The 20590-nt window shown below is 45.5% G+C and overlaps 1 protein-coding gene across 1 annotated transcript in view; it reads right to left on the minus strand.

The window, feature by feature from the left end:
- Window positions 1-12941, minus strand: part of KLF7 (Kruppel like factor 7) — an 86857-nt gene extending 73916 nt beyond the window's left edge. The window contains exon 1 of the mRNA XM_007089945.3: window positions 12378-12941. Coding sequence (XP_007090007.1) covers window positions 12378-12479 — 102 coding nt within the window. The 5' untranslated portion in view covers window positions 12480-12941. The remainder of the gene's footprint in view (window positions 1-12377) is intronic.
- Between the last annotated feature and the right edge of the window lie 7649 nt (window positions 12942-20590).

Consider the following 20590-nt stretch of genomic DNA (forward strand, 5'->3'; position numbering starts at 1 on the left):
ATATTTTTACAAGATTGGATAAATGTGGGACTTTTAAAAATGTTCATTTATTTTGAGAGCGAGAGAGAGAGAGAGAGAGAGAGAGAGAGAAAGGAGAGGGGCAGAGAGAGGGAGAGAGAGAATCCCAAAGCAGGCTCCACGCTGTCAGCACAGAGCCCCACGTGGAGCTGAACCTTACAACCATGAGATCATGACTTGAACCAAAATCAAGAGTCAGAGGCATAACCCACTGAGCCACCCAGGCGATCCACTTGAGAACTTTTTTAAAAGTGAAATTCCAGGAAAAAGATCTCATGGATATAGTAAGTCGTATGAAGTCTTCCCAGGAAATCTATGAAGTGGGGAGAAGGATGAGAACATTTTCTCTTGAGACAGCCGGAAGCAGACTAGACAAAGAACTGGAAATGTTCTTTCAAGGAGCCCCCCTCCTGCCAACCAACGGGACCTTCCTTCTCTGGCTTCTACGTATCTGAGAAAACACAAATGTACACACTCCACAGAAGGAGGGAAGGCAGTCTGCACACAGAGCTGGCATCCCTGAAATGAATCTCTCCATAGGTGCTGGGCTAAACCTTCAGTATGAGGAAATAATCTTGGCGTTTTATAGCAGCATGTGCGTGATTCTTCCCCCTCCCCCATAAAACTCCCAACACGAACAACCACATCAAATTATTGCTTTTCAGAGGCCAATTCAAAAACGCCCTACTTTATCACAGAAAGAATATTCCTTGTGTATGTGAGTGCTTCCATTATGTCTTATTTGAAGGAGGAAAATGAAATAAAAATCCTATCTGAGATATTTATAGATCTCATAAAACCTGATTCACTCTCATAAGCTGCTGTAAGCTCAGTCATCAGGTAAGGCAGAAATGGCAGGTGTAGTAACCAGCACTGTATTATGTTATATATGCCTAATTCTGGCTCTTAAAACATAACCACACGCTGGAAAAACTTAAGAGAAGTAAGTCCTAAGTAAGACTGGAGAGAAAGAAAGGGGAATGGCTTCGACACATGCATGAGCGGGCCAGCCCGTCATGTAGGCCCCCGGTCAGGCCAGTCCTGCCCCAGGTCTAAGTATAAGAGACTTCACAAGAGCTTCCCCTGTGGGATGGATGAAGGAATGCCATGCCCGATGCCCAGCCCTCACTCTCGCCCTGCCTTCCACCATTCACCTTTCCCTAGCCATTCCGGTGATACCATTTAGAGAAAAGAGCATCGTGTCACTTTGCACTGTAATTGGGGAGAGGGAGGATGGTTGAAAATGGAGAAGGAACGGGAATTTGTTAAGTGGATGCTACATGCCAGACCGTGGGCCAGAGAGCCAACGTGCCTGCCCTTACATGGGCATTATTAACTCCATTCCACAGACGCCAGAATGAGGCTCAGAGACGCTGTCTCAAGGTTTCAGCTCTGCCTTATTCCAACACCTCCGTGTAATTTGGCTACCACCAAACACTGTGACCTCAAGGAGATGTAGCACAATCCAGTCCTCTTAGAGATGACAAAACCAAGCCCCAGAAAGAAGCCAGACCAGAGAACAGTTCAAATCCATACAGGTCCATTGGTTGCCAGGCCATCGTCTTTAGCTTCTGCCCTGGTGTCTCCTATCTAATCAAGAGCCTGCATAAATGTTAAAAATTCAGAGTGTCGAGCAGACTGCCTGAGTTTGGATCCTGGCTCAATCGCTTCCAAGCCACTTAATACCTCCAACCTCGAGGTCTCCCTCCGTAAAATGGAGATACACAGAATCTGTATCTCACAGGGTTGGAAGGACTAAATGAAATGCTGCAGATAAGGTGCTCCAGTGAGATCATCCGCAGGAATGAAGATGTTAGACATATATTAGATATTATTATAATGCTTACTTGGCGATAGGAAGAGTCACCGAGTGGAAAGAGGGAGGAGGAAAACGTGTTCCACCACTGGTCTTGCAACTCATTTACTTCGCAGCCACAAGAAGACAACTTGCTCAATCTTCCTCTGCTTCCATTTTCCCACCTCTGAACGGGAAATTCTGTAATATCTGCCCGCTCCTTGGCCACAGGAGGAACGTGCTAACGACAAGAGACCATGAGCAAAACACCCTGATACCTTCTGAACAAAAGCTTAATACAGATGTTTGTTAGACGCTCAAAAGCAGTGAGAAAATCCCCATCACAGAGGAAATTATCTCCTGGTCCATACTGAACACTGAGCGAGAGAGGCAAATGCACAGGTGGGGGCTGAACAATCTTAGAACACAGAAGTGAACCCAACGACTCAATTTGACACGGAGCAGCATCCCCGGGGGCTTACGGGAGAATCAGCTCCGCACGGGGCCTCTTCCCAGAAGACATCTTCTATCACCATACGCAGGGACTGTGCTCTGTTATTGGGATCTATGGTGGCCATATGAACAAACATCAAAAGCTCAAAAGGTATGGGACAGGGGCAATCTATTTCCACTCCTTTGCGCGCTGACAAATGTGCCGCCTCTCCAAAAATAAGAGCCAGCACCGTGAGCACTCCGTTGCATTCCTGCTACCCGAGCTCCGGAAGATGAGCCCATAGAGCGGGGTCAGGAACAGGCAGGCACTCCCTTGCACAGCAACTGCTCCACAGCTAATTGCCGTTTTCACAGCTGGGTTGAGCTTTCCAAAAGGCATCCTTCAACCCTAAGCTCTGAGCTCCTCTCATGATGTTCTTTCTCCCCAACCCGTACCCCCATCAAAGGCAGTTTATAGATAAAAGGATGTAGCTACAGTACATACATTTTTGCAAACATCACAGTGTGAAATGGAGGCACTTCTAAGGCTTCTTTGTGAAGATCACCACATGCCACGGTCATTACCACAAGAGCTAAGCCTTCCACGGACAAGGAGGCAGCCTCCTTGCCTGGATGTCCTCCGTGGCAATTTTTCCACAGTTTATTTTTGCTCCTCTTACTAGAGACATGGGCCCTTTGAAATCCTTTATAAACAGAATCTACTTCCAAACAGTGAGGTCAGTAAGAAATATGGGGAGCTGCTTCCTAACGTCTATCTGGCATCATCCAACAGATGTTCATGCATGCATCCATCCCTGTGAAACCACAGAGCAGGCTGAGGTAAGTGGAAAATCATGGTCAAGGGCCTGCCGAGAATGAATTATTTGAAGCACGGCATGGTGGCAGTTGAACGCCCAACACCACAAAGGTACCAGAAATGGAGTTTGACCAGGTTAAGTAAACCTGTAGAGGGTCACAGGAATGTGAGCCAAATGGGACCACACTTGACACTTTAAGGTGAGGGAAAGCAAAACAAGAAGGATGAAACAACGCTTGGGCAGTCGCTATTAACCAGTGAGCTGGATGAAGTGCATCCACCGGCACTGTCCTGCTTTATTCTATACCTCTGTTACACTTGGACTCCAAGTTACACAAGAAATCAGGTATTTCCATGTAAGCAGCAGGCACCGACGACTCTAATACACCGGATATTAACTCTCTGAAGCTTAATGGCTCAAAGCCTTGGCTACTTATTGGAATCACCTGGAAGCTTAAAAACCAGCAACAACAATAACAAAAACAACGATGCCTGGCTTCCGCTCAAAGGGATACTGACTTAATTCGTCTGGGGTGTACCCATGATTGAGAACTATTTGCTGCAGACATAGTCAAATGTTAACTCCTGTCATATCATAATCACTACCTATGTATTGAATGCCTACTGTGTGCAAAGCTCTCTATGAACCTGAAGGGTTACATATTAAAAGTTTATTAGCAGTGCACCTGGGTGACTCAGTCAGTTAAGCATCTGACTTTTGGTTTTGGCACAGGTCATGATCTCCTTTTTCATGAGTTCGAGCTCCGCATTGGGCTCTGCCCTGACAGTGGGGAGCCTGCTTGGGATTCTCTCTCTCTCTCTCTCTCTCTCTCTCTCTCTCTCTCCCTCTCTCTCTCTCTCTCTCTCTCAAAATACATAAATAAACCTTAAAAAAAAGTTTACTATCAAAATTATAACCAAGGCATCAACTCTGCTCTAAAATATACCACCTCACTGGAAAACTAAGTCAGCGGGAAAAAAGAAAAGAAAAAGAAAGGAAAATTGTACTATAAGACAAAACTAAAAAGCATCATGAAAAATTAAAAAGCTCTACACAAGAGCGTACAAATAGTAGCAATTACTATCAGCCAAGGGAAGGGAAAGGAGTGTCCTGGAAGATGTGGCAGCCATCTGAAACTTAAAGGATGGGTAGAATTTGGACAAACAGAATCAGAAGGGAAGAGGGAGGAAGAAGGAAAAGGCTAAAGGAAATGACAGAAATAAAGACAGAAGCAGGAAAGGCACAGTCATCCAGTTTGGATGGCATTTACTGCACTCAAGAGGGGGAAATGTGACTATTACCCAGGCCGGGAACTGGAACATCTTAGAATATCCTAAGTCCTTGAAGTTTGGCCTCATCATATGTGCAAGAGAGAAAGAGCCATCGACAGCTTGAAATCATGGTGATCGAGGTAGAAAGTCAGTCCAGGGGAAATGCAAGGGGCTGCTCTGGGGCAATGGCAGAGGGAGCAGGAAGTTGAAGAGCACGGTGTAGTATGTCAGGGGCCAAATCAGTGGGATTTTCCACCTGATTGGATTCGAGGGAAGAGAGGAGCCAAAGATGACTAGAGCTTTCAAACCTAGACCACAAAAAAGAAGGTCATCTCAAAAAAGAAACTGGGCAGCCAGGAAGAGGGGAAAAGAAGTTGCTGAGTTCAAGCTTTGGAACACATTCAACTGGGATGATCCTGGGACAACCCCTAAGGGATTTATTGTCAGTCCCATGTTTTCAATCCAAAAGTGGGGACTGAAATTCAAGAACATATCTGGAGTTGGAGATGGAGGTCACAGCTTTGAGGAAATAAAGAAGTCCCCTTTAGAGAGGAAACTGTGACTTCTAACATCAGTGAGATGCGTTCCCACAGAGAGTATCCCAAGATTGGGTTGAGAAGGGAAAAAATCATCAGGCACAGGGGCAAAGAGCACCCTTCATTTCCTTTGCTCAGGATGGCCATGTGGAAGCAAGCCTGCTTCATCCACCAGCCCCAAGAGGACATTCTGAAAGGTTACAGAAGTTGACTTTCTTCCCAACTGCTTATCCCAATATGGAGTATTTTGCTGTTGTTGTTGTTTAAATCTGTAGAACATTACAACCTCACTGCCCATCCAACCTGCTCTAGAAACTTAGAAACACTTCAAATTTTTTTTTCCTGAATTGGCACATGATTGCTGTTGCAGTTTTGTTCAGTCCCTTTGTTGGCCTGGTGTCAGCAACAAAGCCATTGAACATTCGATGCTTTTGACATAAAACCCCAGTTCTATGGTCCATCCAACCCCCCTACTGCCTACATCCTACACCCTCCTTACTCCCACTCTACGTGTTATCATTTAAGTGACAGTCCTTTTGTAAACAAACCTACACATATAATTGGGGGCTTTTGTTCGTTTTCTTCAGGACAGTGTACATTTTCCAGGTTAGCACACATTATTAAAAGTGGAAAAGGGATTAAATCATACACATAAGCCTTAGCCAAGAAAACCAAGAGCTTGGTTTAGGCCCCAGATAATTCCAAAATTCCATGTACTAGTACTGTTCTAAGTAAAAAGGGCATTTTCTTGTTCCCTTAAAGGGGAGAGAGGAAAAGAGAGAGGAAGAAAAAATGAGAAGTGACTCAAATTATATTCAGACAGTGTAACAAAAAGCAAGCAAACTGATGTGGGCATCCAAAAGGGTCCTGAGCCCTGGAACCACCAGCACTGTTAACCACAGGTGTATGACCTTGGAGGGTTCAATGCCTCATCTGCTTTAACAACCACTTGGTCCAACACTACAGTCTTTGAACTGAAGAACCCAAGACCCTTTTCAGGATTTGAAATTCCAAGATTCTATGTTCCTAGGTTTGGTACGAGGCCTGGGGCCTGACTTTCAATATGGACCCTCAGGGAATGTCAATAAACCCAAATTCAGAAATAGATACCGCATGTGGCTCTACATTAATTATTTTAATTACCTCTAATCATTTCCGAATGACACAGACATGGATGCTGTTTCCTGGCCATTATGGACATGTGTATTCACACTGTATACTCATCTGCCCTACAAGGGCCACCAGCCCCGACAGGCCATTAGCTAAAAAAGCAACAGGAAGTAGTAAATCTAAGGCACACTTTATGAACAAGGTTGTAGCAAAGTGGGGAAACACAGATAGGCATAGGGCAGTACTCAAAAACTCACAAGACTTACAATTTCTTTTTCTGGCAGTTATGTTCTGATTCTGTACTACTGAATTTTGAACATGTTGACTTTCCCCTACTGGGAGTCCAGCTTAGAGGGCAGATATGTAGTAAAAAGTACCTGCAGTGTAACCTTCACTCACAAGCTTATATCCAAGTCAACTCTGCATCACCCCAAGAGTCTCTTTGCACCTAACCAGCATTAAGAAGGGACTAAGTCTTTACTGTGATATATTTTCCATATTTTAATATAAATAAACAAAGAGAATCTCACAAGGTGTGACCGACTGCATTCACCAGCTCAATAAGGAACGGTATCGCCATGAAATCAGAAGTCACCCACACCTCAAGCAGGCTGATACTGGACCCCTAACCAAGACTGCTGCGGGCTCTTGGCTGTGATACCAACGTTACGACGCATGTGGTGGCGAGGACAGCTAGAAGCTGCTCTATTGCAGGGAGAAATGGACACAACACCCTTAGCAGGACGCTTAGCAAGTTCTCCGGCACGCCAAAATACCAAGGGAGGAAAACAAAAAGGAGTCAAGATGGTAGAAATAACCCTCCAAATGAGCAGCAACAGATAAAGGCAAGGAAGGGGAAGGAACACGATCATGACCGTGTTTAAGTGAAAGCATATCCTGGTAAAGGCAATGCTTCATTTATTTGGGGAACTCTTACACTAAATTGGGAAAGGACAGTTTCTCAGGTGGATGCTCTAGGGCGAGCACACGATGTAACAGGGTAGAGGGGTGTTTCTTAAGTTGCCCACGTTACATGAAATGCTCATGATTAGGTACTGCAAATCGTTCCACGGATTTTAAGCCATTAGTAGTTGTAGAGCTTCCTAATCTCTGTACTTGTTAAGATTCAGCAGTTTGGGTTAAAATGTTTCTACTTGTTTATGCTAAGGAAGCATTCAGATGATTCAGGAAAACAAAGGGATTTCTTTGCAGAGACCAAATCTCCACCCCTCACTCTCCTGGCACCACTCAGGTTAAATCGGGGAGCTGTCCTAAACTTTCAGCAAATCCTAATTCCAACATACATGCTAACTGACGTACTGAGTGAACAGAATCACAGAGTAGTCTGCGTTCACCAGTCACAGGGTCCAGCATAGGAGATAAAGAACTCCTTGCCCACTACTACAAACTGCAGAGATAGGGGGCGTCAGCCATTCGATCAACACGAGCCAGTTGGGGCTGGCCAGAGTAAACTGTATTTTCCTTTGCCCAACGGGCACAGAGTGATTAAAGAAGACTGCAATGCCTTCTTGGACTCAAAAAGTTAAAATACAGGAATTCTCTGAAGGGAGAAGAATCTGAAGATTTATAAGAGTGGCTACTAAAAGCCCCATTAGGACCCTCTCTAAACTAGTCCCATTTAAGTGGAGAGGCAAAGAGCCCCCACTGGCATTTATATTTAAAATGGGCTGGAAGAGAGGAAGAACCCACATCTGAACACTGAAGGTCTCTGACATACCCACACATAAATCATTTCAGGGTGAGGCTGTCACAGTGCATCTTCTGCTCTGCCCTTTAAATGGATTGGACCCCAACATCACATTCTCCTCAGGGTAGGGGGGGGAGGTGGTGGGAGTTGCATGGAGAACAAAGAAGTCACCACTTCCTTTATCCCCCCACGGAAGACAGAGGTAATAGGAATATCTGCCGTGTAGCATCCACTCACTTTAACATACTAAACTACAAACAGGTAGATGGAATGATCGCGTTCGTGACCCCTAAATCGACACAAAGATGTCTCCATTAAAAAGAACATGGAAAGAATCTATTAAAGAAAGGCTAAGTGTGTGATTGATTGCATACACATGTGCTTTCATTTGTAAAGCTACATTTACTTAGTGACTGCATCCTTATGAAGAAAATCTGAATTACAGGACAGTTTTCTTTTCCTTTTTTTTTTTTTTTTCATCTCCCAAGTCATTATTTCAAATTAAAAAAAAAAAATAGATTGATGGTAACTAAAGAGCACCCACATAACATACAAAAAGGCAAAAAAGCCAGCTAGTTTATCCTTTCAGTGTGGTTAGCTAGGCTCCTTTGTGTCTACAAATTTCCCTGGGTGGTGCTGTTGCCAAGAAATTCTAATTCATGACAAGGTTTTCTGCAAATTGGGGACAGAGGCAAACCTACAGATGCAGGGACCCTACAGTTTGCTTTGTCTTTCCGGCTGAGACAGCACCTGGCCGCTCAGGCCTGTAGAAGGCAGTGCACAGGCCAGAGCACCAAAAAGAGGAAGCAGCAATGTAGCTCAGAGAACAAATCCCATCCCTGGTATCATGAGGCTGTTCTTGGAAGGCAACCATTTTTGTAGGTTGTCCCCTAGAGATGCCTCGTATCAAAAGCCCTTGTAACAAGCGTTACAGGGTGCCTGAAACCAAGATGAAACTGCAGTGTTATGGGGACACTTTGGTTCTTACTAAAGTGCCATTAGTTTAAAACAATGGGGGAATGGGGGGAGGAGGGAGGAATGTTCTATGATTTATTTATTTGTTTCCAGTAGCAGTGGAAAATTTTCTCTGAGCAAAAAGGAGGCCTGAAACTGACCCCATCTGCCAATTATGAATCAGCATTAATGACAAGCATAATTCCATAAGAGTTTTCAAGCAAACATACCACGCTCCTCAATGACATGAAGCAAAGCTAAGTGCAGATAACAACTTAGAACTTCATTACTTGACCTGCACTCCTGAAAGAGCAGGCGAGGTATGGAAAATATATCCAGATTCTCAAAGTCTTTGTAGCTTCTCGGAGAAAAATAACCAAGTGTATCATATCAAATCCTTTTTATTTTCCAAGGCAACAGCGGGTCCAGAAAAATCATGATTTCTATTGGCAACAAAACTCATGAATGTGTTTCCCTTTATCCATCAGCAAGTGGTACCCTATACGCTACTCCAGCTTCTGTCCTACCTTTGACTTTTTCCTGCTTTTGCTCAGACAGCTCTTGGAAAATTTCCTGCAAGTTTCCAAAGAACTTAAGGCTAGTAGCCTTAAGAGTTGTGCGTCAGCTGAATTCCATAAAATAATAGACCACAGAAGCACAGTGTAATTTACAGTTATATGACAGGCAGAGATGATGTTACTTGGGCCAAGTGCTTAAGTATGCAGTCAGAGCCGGGGAATGGAGAGCTGTTAATGTAGGATGTCCATCTGGATTTTAAAATTACACCGGCAATGATGTTCAGAGTTGGAGCTGTATGTTGCTATAGACATCACTGCCTGAAAGCCCAATGTCAAAATGACGACCCCTGTGACAGCAGGACCATCCCAAGCTCACTGACGGTTAAGCAGGACGATGATCCCAGACCCCAGTTTAAAATAACATCCCCAAATAGTCCATCTTTAATTTTCAAAGGCACAGATGTTCTTGGGTTTATCATCCAAGCCACTCTTTCTCTACAAACCAAATCAGATTATTAGAATCTCTGTATTTCGTTCATCTCAAGCCCAGGTACACTGTTCACTTGCAGAGAACATCTAATAATTGCTCCCCATTTGACCTCTAAAATCTGATTACCCCAGAGCATCAGGAAACTTCCTCCTGCCTGGGGTTCTTTGCAACAACCTTCTTAAGCCATTTTGAGCAAAGGAGTCTCAAAATTTCACCATCTGATGGTTGATTTGGCCCCAGCAGTTGCATGTAACCATCCCCCTCTCCTTACACACAGAAGCAGCAAAGGGTGGGGGAGGGGAGGGCCAAGGAGAGGGAGGAAGGAAGAGATGGAGGTTGGAGGTTTTGTCATCAGCATGAACTTAGAGTCATAGTCACCTTTAAAGAGAGCAGTTGTGACTATAGAGAGCAGGGCAGAAAGGTCCTTGGAGTGATATCTTATTTAGTAGTGCTTCCCCACAACTTATGTTTCGGCATAGACTATGAGCATGCTTCTCAAACAGCTTGGCAATGGGTCTTAAGGTAAGAGTAGCTGCCAGTTGGAGAGGGTTAAGGCAAGAAGTAAGGAGGGAGGTGTGTGTGTGGTGGTGGGGGGGGGGGTGATATTCCTTGGCCTGCGGTAGAAACTAAACTAGAGGTTCCTTGAAGGAGGTGAGTGGAGATGGGTAGAGAGAGGAGGGGGAAGGAAAAGCAGAGAAGGCTTCTGAGGAAACAATAGATCTAACACTTCCCGAATTATCAAACCAGTGATGCTTCTTTACATATCCAGACTTTCTCCTGGACGCTCTAAACCAGATCTAGAAAAGCAGGTTTCCTCTGGAGCGGCCTTCCCCCGAAGCAGGCTTTACTACTGTGAAAACTTGAACCAAAACAAAGTTGTGTGATTCATCAGGAGGGAACGCTGTAACAAATAAAGCCAACTTTCTTCCCTCCAACACTGCTTAACAGTTAGTCACAAACAAGGGCTGCCTTGGGCAGGCTGACTAAATCAACAGATTCCCTACCCTAACCTGTCTAGACAGTCGTTAATACGCAACCGGTTTGACACCAGTGGGCTGACAATGTGAAATGGAGGCTATTTCGGAAAATGAAATTCTGGCCACATTTTGGCTTAATTAGCATGTGAAATAAAAGGAGGAAAAGATCTAGCGAGACCCTTCATGAGACAGTCTCATTAAGGATGGGGGCGGGGGTGGAGGAAGGATGCACTGAAGAAATGCCTTGCGCTAAAAACGTATGAACTATGTGCGCACTGAGAGACAAAGTCGAGTGTATCTGCCAGCATCCCTGGGCAGCAACATACATGTGGACACAGGGGCCGGTACCTGGAGGAAAACTCACAGCCTCTAACCAGGGGAGAACAGTAACTAGTAACAAAGGTACAGTCAGAGGATCGGCTTTGCCCCTCTTCACCCTACACCAAAAGCCAAACCTCACCCGCGAAAGCGGCAACTGTTACTTCCCAGCCTCGAGCTGGCAAATCCCGCTTTGGATCCTGGCAGGAGAAATTCAGCCGTTCATTAGCCTTAACAAGCTGCTGTCATGGAGCAAAGTTACATGAGCAGCCACACACCGAGCCTCTCTCGGTCTTCCCCAAGGGCAGGCTGGTTTCTCCAGGACGCACTGTGCGAGTTCACACTTCCGATGTGCAAACCCAGCCTGTGTTCTTGGACGTTCCATGGGGCACAGTGTAGTATTTTTAAAGGATACCCCAACCCCCCACCCCCCACCCACCATCTTTCCTGCAGAGTGTCCCTTCAGCAGCTCCTAATCCATGCTGAGAAAACCACTGTTTCCGCAGCAGATCTAGCACTTTCCACTGACCAGCACTTTCTTTATTCCACTTCACAAAGCCCGGTGAACTTGTCACCAGACCCACTTTGCCCTCAGTGGGACGCCTAGCCAACTTGGCATCGGTGCCCTTCAGCATCATAGGAGTTTCTTAACTAGTCCTCTAAGACAAAGTCAGAGGCACGGAAGCACATACCACCCTTTGTCAGAGGTTGTGCTGTCTAACTAGGGAGGGACCCCAAACAAAAAAGAGAAACAGGGACACATACAGAGGCATCGCACTGGGGAAACCTACAATGCATGGTCAGCGTTAGGTAGATACATCTTCCCGTGCTCCTCCTAGATATCCTGGAATAGCTTTTGTCACTGGGCTCCTCTGCCCTCTGCCCACCTCCTCAATCTCAAAATCAAGTTTCTCTCTTGTCTTGACACTGGCTAATTACTGGGAAAACACTCCGCTATGCTCCTACCTCCTGACCCCCATCTGACGGTCGTCAGCACCAGTTGAAAGAACTGAACCCGATTTAAGGTACCAAGCAGGTAGAGCTCGAGCATGTAGGGACGCGGTATCCTGGCATTAATGGCTCATCGAGCCCCAAACCACCTTTCCACCCGGTTCCTCCGAACCCCAGAAGTTACGCAGGTCTGTGCTGGGGACAGTGAGCCCGACAACGTGTGCGCAAGGATGTGTGTTGGTGACTGAAACGCAGGCAGCTCAGACCGGCTGCTCAGCTCAGCACGCTAAAGGGTTAGAGGGTGGGTGGAGAGGTAAGCGCAGATGACTGTTTCCGAAAACATTTTAACCAACAAACAGCCAAAAAAGGGTGGGGGGAATAAAACAAACAAACAAAAAATTCAACCCCGAGCCCACACCAACGCAGCCCCTGCGCCTCCGCCGCCACCACACGATTTACACAAGTAATTTAAATCATTCACCTGCTGCCAGGTCTCCTCCAGGGATGGCAAAGCTGAGAAGTAGCCGGTGTCGTGGACAAGTTGTAGCTCCTGGAATATACTATAACTAGCCAACACGTCCATGCTGCTGCTGCCGGGCAAAACGGGAGGAGAAACCCTCCCCCGAACACAGTTGGGTCTGTTTGTTTGTCAGTCTGTCTGGCTCACCCCCCAAGAAGGCAGACATCCAGTGGCCCTTTTGTTTTGTTTTGTTTCAGTCAACTAAAAAGGAAAAAAAAATCAATGCAGGAGAGAGGAAGAGAGGAGGTGAGAGAGGAGAGAGTGAGTGGGGTGGATGGAGAGAGGCATCCAGCGTGTACAAGTGCAGACCGCTGCCAGGAAAAGGGGACTTCTCCACGGGAGTAACAATTCCCTTCCAGGGCTCTAATCACTCCAGCTCGTGGATCAGGAAGGGGGATGCAAACTCACTGACACGAAGCTGCCATCTATTTCTGCAGCGCTGTTCGCTCCTAATGCAATCTTTGCTCTTTATTTTGGGAGGTTGCATTTTTTTTTTCTCGCGATCGCTTCTCTCCCCCCCGTCCCTTCCCTCCCCACCCCCCACCCCATCCTTGCTAGTTTGTAGTCTCTCCCCCCTCCTTTTCTCCTCCTCCTGCTCTTCCCCCTCCCCAAACTCCCCCCCTCCGCCTGGCTCTCCGCGCAGCCGTGGGATCTCGGAGGAGGGCGTCCATTAGGCCGCGTGTGACCATGTAAGGTAAACAGGGGGCTCATGAAGTCACTGAGGACCAATGGGGAGCGCGGAGCGGGGTCCGGGGCGGGGCTTGGCTCTGGCGGCGAGCGCGGATTGGCGGGCTGCGGATCTCCCTGCTGCCTTACAAGGCGGTGCGAGGCGAGCTATTTTTAGAGGGCTATATAAGGGGGCTGAGGCGGCCGCGCGGCGGCCGGGGAGCGCGAGCGCGAGGGACGGGGAGGGCCGCGGTGACACTCGCGCCGGCTCCCGGGACGCCGAGGCGGCCGGGCTTGGGCCGCGCGCCGGCCTCCGACCTTCGCTTCGGTGCCTGGCGGAGCCCCGGGCGCCGGGAGCCTGCGCCCCTCGGAGGGGCGGGGTCGCGTGTCGCCTTCCTGGCGGTGACGCGGCCGGTCAGGAGGTGAAAGTCCAGAATGCGGGGTTAGGATGCCTCCTGGAGGAGGAGCGGGGCGGGAGCCCGGCGGAGCTGCCGTCGGGGGGTGGGGGAGGAGGCAGTGACACTTCCCACTCCGCCTGGCTCCGGGACCCGGGGGCGGAGAGCCGCGAGGGAGAGGCGTGCAAAGGGGGGGAGGGGGGGCTCACTAAAAAATAAACCGAGAAAGAAAGAAAAAGGCCCCCAAAGCCCTTTCACAAATTGCCCACAGGCTGCCAGGGCGCAGGAAGAAGCGCCCGAGGAGGAAGTGGCACACAATGGAACCGAACAAAGGGGAGCGGCGCGGAGACAACGACCGGCGCCCGCCCCCCGCACGCAGTCCCCGCCCCAGTGCGCGCCGCCAGCCGTCCTCCCCCTCGCTGGGACCCCACGCGGGGTCCGCGTCGGGAGGCAGACGCCCAGTTAGCGTTGATCGAAAGGGGACATTTCGCGGGAGTGGGAGTCCGAATGGAAGGCGCCCGGACCGACGCGGGGCGCAGGCAGCTTCTGTGTCTCCCCATGTGGCTTAGGGAGAGAGGTGTCTAGCGAGCTGCGGTGGTGAAGAGTCGGAACCGGATCCGGCTCTGGAATTGGCACGTAGAAATATCCAGAGATACTCCTCTCTTAGATGCAGACCCTGCACACGCACGTTTCTAGGGTCGACCAGTTGTTTGCTTGACCTTCCGTGGTCAGTGTGATTCACGTTTCCCTAAAACGTACCATGAGCCAAGCCTACACCTTTGGAACGACTGCAGAATTCGGTACTTCTTCAGATGAGAAACTTAATTTTACTCCTAAGAAAAGAAACCCATCCACCTTGATCGCCCTTCTCTCCTTCTGACTCTGTGGGACTCCATATCATAATATTTGTTAGATTCTGCTTTATAGAACGAGCATAATTTGAAATTTAGTTCTTGCCAGGGGAAATTAAACAAATTACTGGGCTTGAGGAAAGTCTAATTTATTTGCTTTGTGATGTCTGGAGTTCTGTTGGTTAGACCTACAGCATCCGTTGTAGGAGAATAATTGGCAGAGCTCCTGGAGTGTATATAAGTCGTGCAAGGATCTTAGTGCATTTAGTATTAGGCATATACACATTAGTAGTGCTAGGGGAATGATGGTACAGAAAGGTTAAACGGCTACATGAATAAGATGATATCATGATAGCACACATATGTGTTAGCACAGGGCATACTTCTCATGAAGGCCTCTCTTTGAAAGGCCAGATGGGCCTTTCCCAGAAGTAGAAAACCACTTAGAGCCATCACATCCCAGTTAGTGCGTTAACTTGATCCTTACGGTCACTGGTGCTGCTGCTTACTTGGCCCTGTGACTGAGCTTCCTAGCTCAGACCCTCTGATTACCCATCTCAGAAATAGAAATAATGGTATCTGCCTCGCCTGGTTGTTGTGAAGAATCAAAGTAAGGTTTGCAACTCACCTAGCATAGTATCTGGTGCCATTAGGTAGATGCTAAATGTTAACCATCACTATCTCCTGGCTTTGGCTAAGTAGACCAAATAAGATATCTGAACTAATGAGACCCATGGAGGGGTGGTGGGAAGGGACATACCAAAGTCTTAGAGACTAAGAGGAGCGGTATAAGCCCCTTGCCAATTTGTAATAAGTATTACGAATGTAATGTTCCTATTGTGTGGGGGGATGGGGAGGAGACCATTGAAAAGCCCTGAGGCAGAAAACAAGTTCTCCAGTAAATAGGGGAAGGAAAAGAACTTAGACACAGGGAAACTCAAGAAGCAAAAGGCAAGGCAAGGCCAAAGCATGTAATTTGATGTCTGAACTCAAGTGAACTTCATTTCTGTTTTGTGCATTACCCTCTTGCCATTTTTGAACAAAATATGACATTCTTGTTAACCTGTGAGTTCAAAGATTATACAGATAATAGTTAACTAGTTAAACACTTTCAGTATGCCAGGCTGTACAGGCACACAAACGATTTTTATATGCAATTCTTCATTTCATCCTCACAACAACCTGACGGAAGTATTTTTGTATCTCCAACTTTATAGATGAAAATACACAGGCTTAGAAATAGTTGGTCAAGGTCACACAACTGAGAAGGAACTGAGCAGAGGTTCAAATCCAGGAGCATCTGACTTTCAAGACTTTGCTTTGCCTGGGGGTCTGTGTGCGGTGAAAGACTTAAGTTTCTTGTTTTAAGTCAAGATTTGTTTACAAAAATGCTTCGGTGTGGAGAAGGGGGGCTTCCTTTGAGGTTTTTCTCCTCGTAAATATCAACCGTCCAACTTACAGAACTCAACCAAAATCTCACAGTGTCAATCTGAAAGACCTCATTATGACTTTCTTCAAAGCTTTATGGAATATTTTAGAATTCATTCTAAGAGATTTATGCCACAAGGCACTCCTAAAGTCACATTTCAAAAAGCTACTTTTTATAGCCTAGAGACCCTAGTTTCACATCGCAAAACGCATACAAAGAATCTGAATGTACAGAATAATCAACAAATTAAGTTCACAAGGGAACTTTGGCGGTCAAACAAACCAAAAATAAACATCACCACTCTAAGCACCATATATTGAATGCCCTCTCTGTATCAGGCATTTTAGACATGTTCTCATCCGATCTTCACCACGATCTTGTGAGGGAGCTGTCCCTGCTCCATTTTCACAGATGAAGGTATGCAAGTTCAGAGAGGGTACGTAATTTGCCCATTACCATATGTCTGTTAGGTGGTACAAGCCGATTCAAATATAGGTCTGATTCCAAGATGACTCCAGAGTCTGTGACCTCTACACACGTTGCCTTAGGAGACACTGATACTACTTTCAATAATATCACCCTTTGGAAGTTATCCCGTAGGAAACACCTAAGAGTAAATAATGTTTGCCTCCCCCGCCCCACAAAACTAAGAATTGAGGACGTTTTATGAACAACATAGTAAAAATTTGATATGTAAATAGACGCAACCAAGACATCAGACTGTTTCTACTAGAAAAGTCTCGTTCGTTAGTATAGGAAGTCCTTATTAGCCTTGTGTGATTAGCACTGGTAAAGCCTCCTAAAAATAAATCTACTTAAAGCAGGGGCCAAATCTCAGAGCAGTTGGTGAAAAGTAGACTTCACCTGAAAATAAAAGTCGACGTTATTAGAATATGTTTACTCTATCTTTTATTGAACAAAATTTATGTTGTAAGTACCACTATGCTAATTTTAGGATGAATAAACAATAAATCAAGATTACTGTTGGCTTAATTTTTTTTGGCCAAATGTGAAGAACCTTACAAACATGCTTTAGTTCATTTTTGACTTTTATGCCATAATCAAAAGGAGGGTCATTTTATTAAAATGTTCGAGGTATTCATCAGTTTTCCCCAGGATCTCAATTAATTTTGTGATATTCGAAGTATCGTCTTCTCTTCTTTTAAAGCATCAACATAGTCATCATCCCTGTTGATTTTACCTTCAGTTGTCTGTTTAACTTTGCAGACCCTCACTTGCCACTTGCTCTACCAATTTCACTTTCATTGACATCACGAAACCTTATACCTTTCGCAAGATTTGCAATTTCACTTCGCAATAGAACTAAATTTATTTGCATTGGATTACAAATGTTTACCACCATGGGGAGTAGAGGAGGGGAGCCTTGTGTTCAAAAGATGTTTGAATGGGGAACTCATTTATAGGTGGCCATGTCATTAATAAATATTTCCACATACCTAGGATTTTTGCTTCCCTTCCCTTCCCTTCACAGTCTCACTACAATGAAAGAACGTGTGAACTTAGGGAGCATGTTTTGATGATATCACAGAAAATAAGCATGTCAGAGGAGGTGGAGGTTAGTAAACAAGACTGAGAGACACGGTTCGAACCTGGAAGAAAAAGTATTAGTCCGTATGTGTCATAGAGCGAATGACATATGTATATACATATAACCAAAGAGTTGTTTCATCCTTGAAAAAAAATGGCACCTTAATCAGGCTCTCATGTCCTGGAAAAAATACTCCTCACCGATAGACATCACCTTCTGTTTTCATTCTGTACTTGCTATCTGCTCATAATTTGGTTTCCCCCTTGTTCTGCCTGCAGGGAAAGAATGTACTGGCTACAACCACAGGAGCCCGGTGCTCATCGTGACAGTTTTGGTTGTTTTGTCAATACGAAGACATTTTAGTTATAATTGTGTTTTCTGGGAGTATAGTTAGCATGGGCCTGGCTCCCTGGATGTGTTCAGTTTTGACACTCTGACATGTTGAGGTTTCTGGACACGATGAGCTAAAAAAAGGAAGGAAGGAAGGAAGGAAGGAAGGAAGAAAGGAAGGAAGGGAGGGAGGGAGGGAGGGAGGGAGGGAGGGAAAGGACAGAGGGAGGAAGGAAGGAAAGAAATCTTGGTCTTAATGAATTAACCAAAAACTCTTGGCAGATAGTTTGCTGATCTCCAGAAAACATGCCAATATTGCTATCGCTTGTCAGAATTCTTCGGGTATGTTATAGTTTAATAAAAAACAAAATGTTTTTTTTTTTTCATGAAATGTTAAAGCCAACCCTGAATGTTGAATTCTTCATTGTATTAGGTCATACAAACAGGATAAAGGTGCATTGCTGGTGATGGGCATGTTGCTCTGACTCAAGTAGTCTTTTGCTTAACAAAAATTGACCTACCGGAGTGATAAAGGTAAGGCATTCAAAAATTTCTTTAAAAGTTTACTGTCAGGAATGTCCTACCCAGACCTTAGAATTGAACATTTAATGTTATTATGACCTGTAGTGCATTATTCCTGTGGTGATTAATATCTGCAGTCACTTTTTTTTAATGTTTATTTTTGAGAGAGACAGAGAGACAGAGTGCAAGTGGGGGAGGGGCAGAGGGAGCCAGAGACACAGAATCTGAAGCAGGCTCCAGGCTCTGAGCTGTCAGCACAGAGCCTGCCGCGGGGCTCGAACTCACGGACCGCGAGATCATGACCCGAGCCAAAGTCAAATGCTTAACTGACTGAGCCACCCAGGCACCCTTGTAGTCACTTTTCCAGCTTAAGCTACCAGCACTTACAAGCATCAGTATCCTCTAATGAAGAACAAAACCATCACATAAATTCAATTAATTATTCAACAAATATGATGCGTGGCACCTGAGTGGCTCAGTGGGTCAAGCGACCGACTTCGGCTCAGGTCATGATCTCACAGTGTGTGAGTTCAAGCTCCGCGTTGGGCTCTGTGCTGACAGCTCAGAGCCTGGAGCCTGTTTCAGATTGTGTTTCCCTCTCTGCGCCTCCCCTACTCACGCTCTGTCTGTCTCTCTCTCTCTCTCAAAAATAAATAAACATTAAAAATTTAAAAAAAATATGATGCAAAACATTTAGTCATTTGTCGTACAGTAGGCAAAGCGTTTGGTCATTTAACATATATTAAGCAGAGTGCATATGTTGAAAATAGAAATGCAAGCAGACACATTACCAATGTTGGTAGTATTATATCTTAGAAGTTTGAAAAGGCATTGAAGTGTCTGGTCCAACCTTCACAGACCCACTGCTTCCTTCTGCAACATTCCTTCCAGGAGAGGCCCAGTTGCTTCAGTGATGGGGAAACCCCAGCAGGCAGTGGGATAAACCACGGTGATGGAACCTAGCAGGCTCATTTTCCCTTCCCCACCTAAGAATAGCATCAGAAGCTATTCTGGGGGTTCTGGACAAAGATTTTGGGAAAGAGGCCAGCAGAAAATGAGGAAAGATTTTTAAATAATAAAAGAATTCCTTTGGCTATGTAATGATAGAAATGCCAAGACAGTTTGAAGCCTGTGTGAAATCAAGTTGCTAATGTTTTAGGGATTATTACCCCTTACAGCCTGTGAGGCACAGTTTGGAAAATTGTGTTATGTTTCATCCTGAGTATTTGTGTGCAGTGACATGTTGAATGTAGCCCAGCATTGCCATTCATATATTAAACATCACTGTCAATGTTTTATGCGAATATTATCATTTTTCTTTTAAACATGCCATTTGCAAGGCGTTTGGTACATGCTTCATGGGATTTAACAGCAGAATGCATCTCAGATTTTGTAATGGAAATCAATGGGAGAACAGATTGATTTGATAGAAAGTCTCTGTGCTGCAAACTTTGCTGACAGTGACCATTCCTTTAAGTGAGGGATACCTATTCCACAAGTGCCCAATGATGAGTTTTTCTGTGTATGATAGATCTGGGTAGTTTGGAAGATTAATAATGTCAGCAGCAGTTTTTTGCTGACTGGTTGCTCATTTGAATTTCACTGAATTCTCTTTACCGGAAGCATGCTCGTTTGCATGGTTAGAAGAGTCAGCTGAGTCAGTTTCGAATCTTGGTTACTGCTGTCCTCCGGAGTAAGCAAGGCAGTGCCCTAGCCTTCCATTTATGCCTTCTAAATGGGTATGCGGGGAGGATGCCTCAGGGTCCACCACAGACTCACAACCCTCTCTCCACTCTCCCCACTGTTTTGCAATGCTCGTAGACCATTCTATGCCAATGTGGTCAGGCTTTACAGAGAGCCATTTCATTTGGGCCTCTCCCAAACTGGGTCCCACATACAACACACTCTTCTGTTTTGCTTCAGTGCTGGTCATTATTTGGGAAGGTAGGGAAATGCCACTGACGAAGGCCAAAAGGGGGCGGAATGAAAGGGGCTCACTCCCTCCCCCCGACATGTCCAAACGTGAAGTTCTAACCCAGTTCTCTTTGCCTCCCACATTAATCTACCCTTTGCTTTTCTGCAATATCGATCCTTGAGTTTCGAGGGATGTCGATGTTAAACCGATCCCGAGTATTTTCGTCCTTTCCACGTGTTCACTGTGCATCGTTGCCCTTTTGAGATGATAAATTTCTGGGGAACGTTTGTCTGATCACCCTATAGAGAATCCAAGATCTGTTATAGTATACATAAAGTTTTTTAAACCCAAATTAAGAGAGATCAGACAAAATATTTTTAGTAAAATTTAAAAATAGTATTCTCCAGTACTGTTTGGACACTGTATTATTTGTGCAGGTTTCTGTGAGACTGGCCTAAATAGGAGGAAATGGCATTACCTCAAATGATGTCAAATGTGGTTAAAAGAAAATGAAGAT

Source organism: Panthera tigris, chromosome C1 (assembly GCF_018350195.1).
Source record: "Panthera tigris isolate Pti1 chromosome C1, P.tigris_Pti1_mat1.1, whole genome shotgun sequence".
NCBI classification, from domain to species: Eukaryota; Metazoa; Chordata; class Mammalia; order Carnivora; family Felidae; genus Panthera; species Panthera tigris.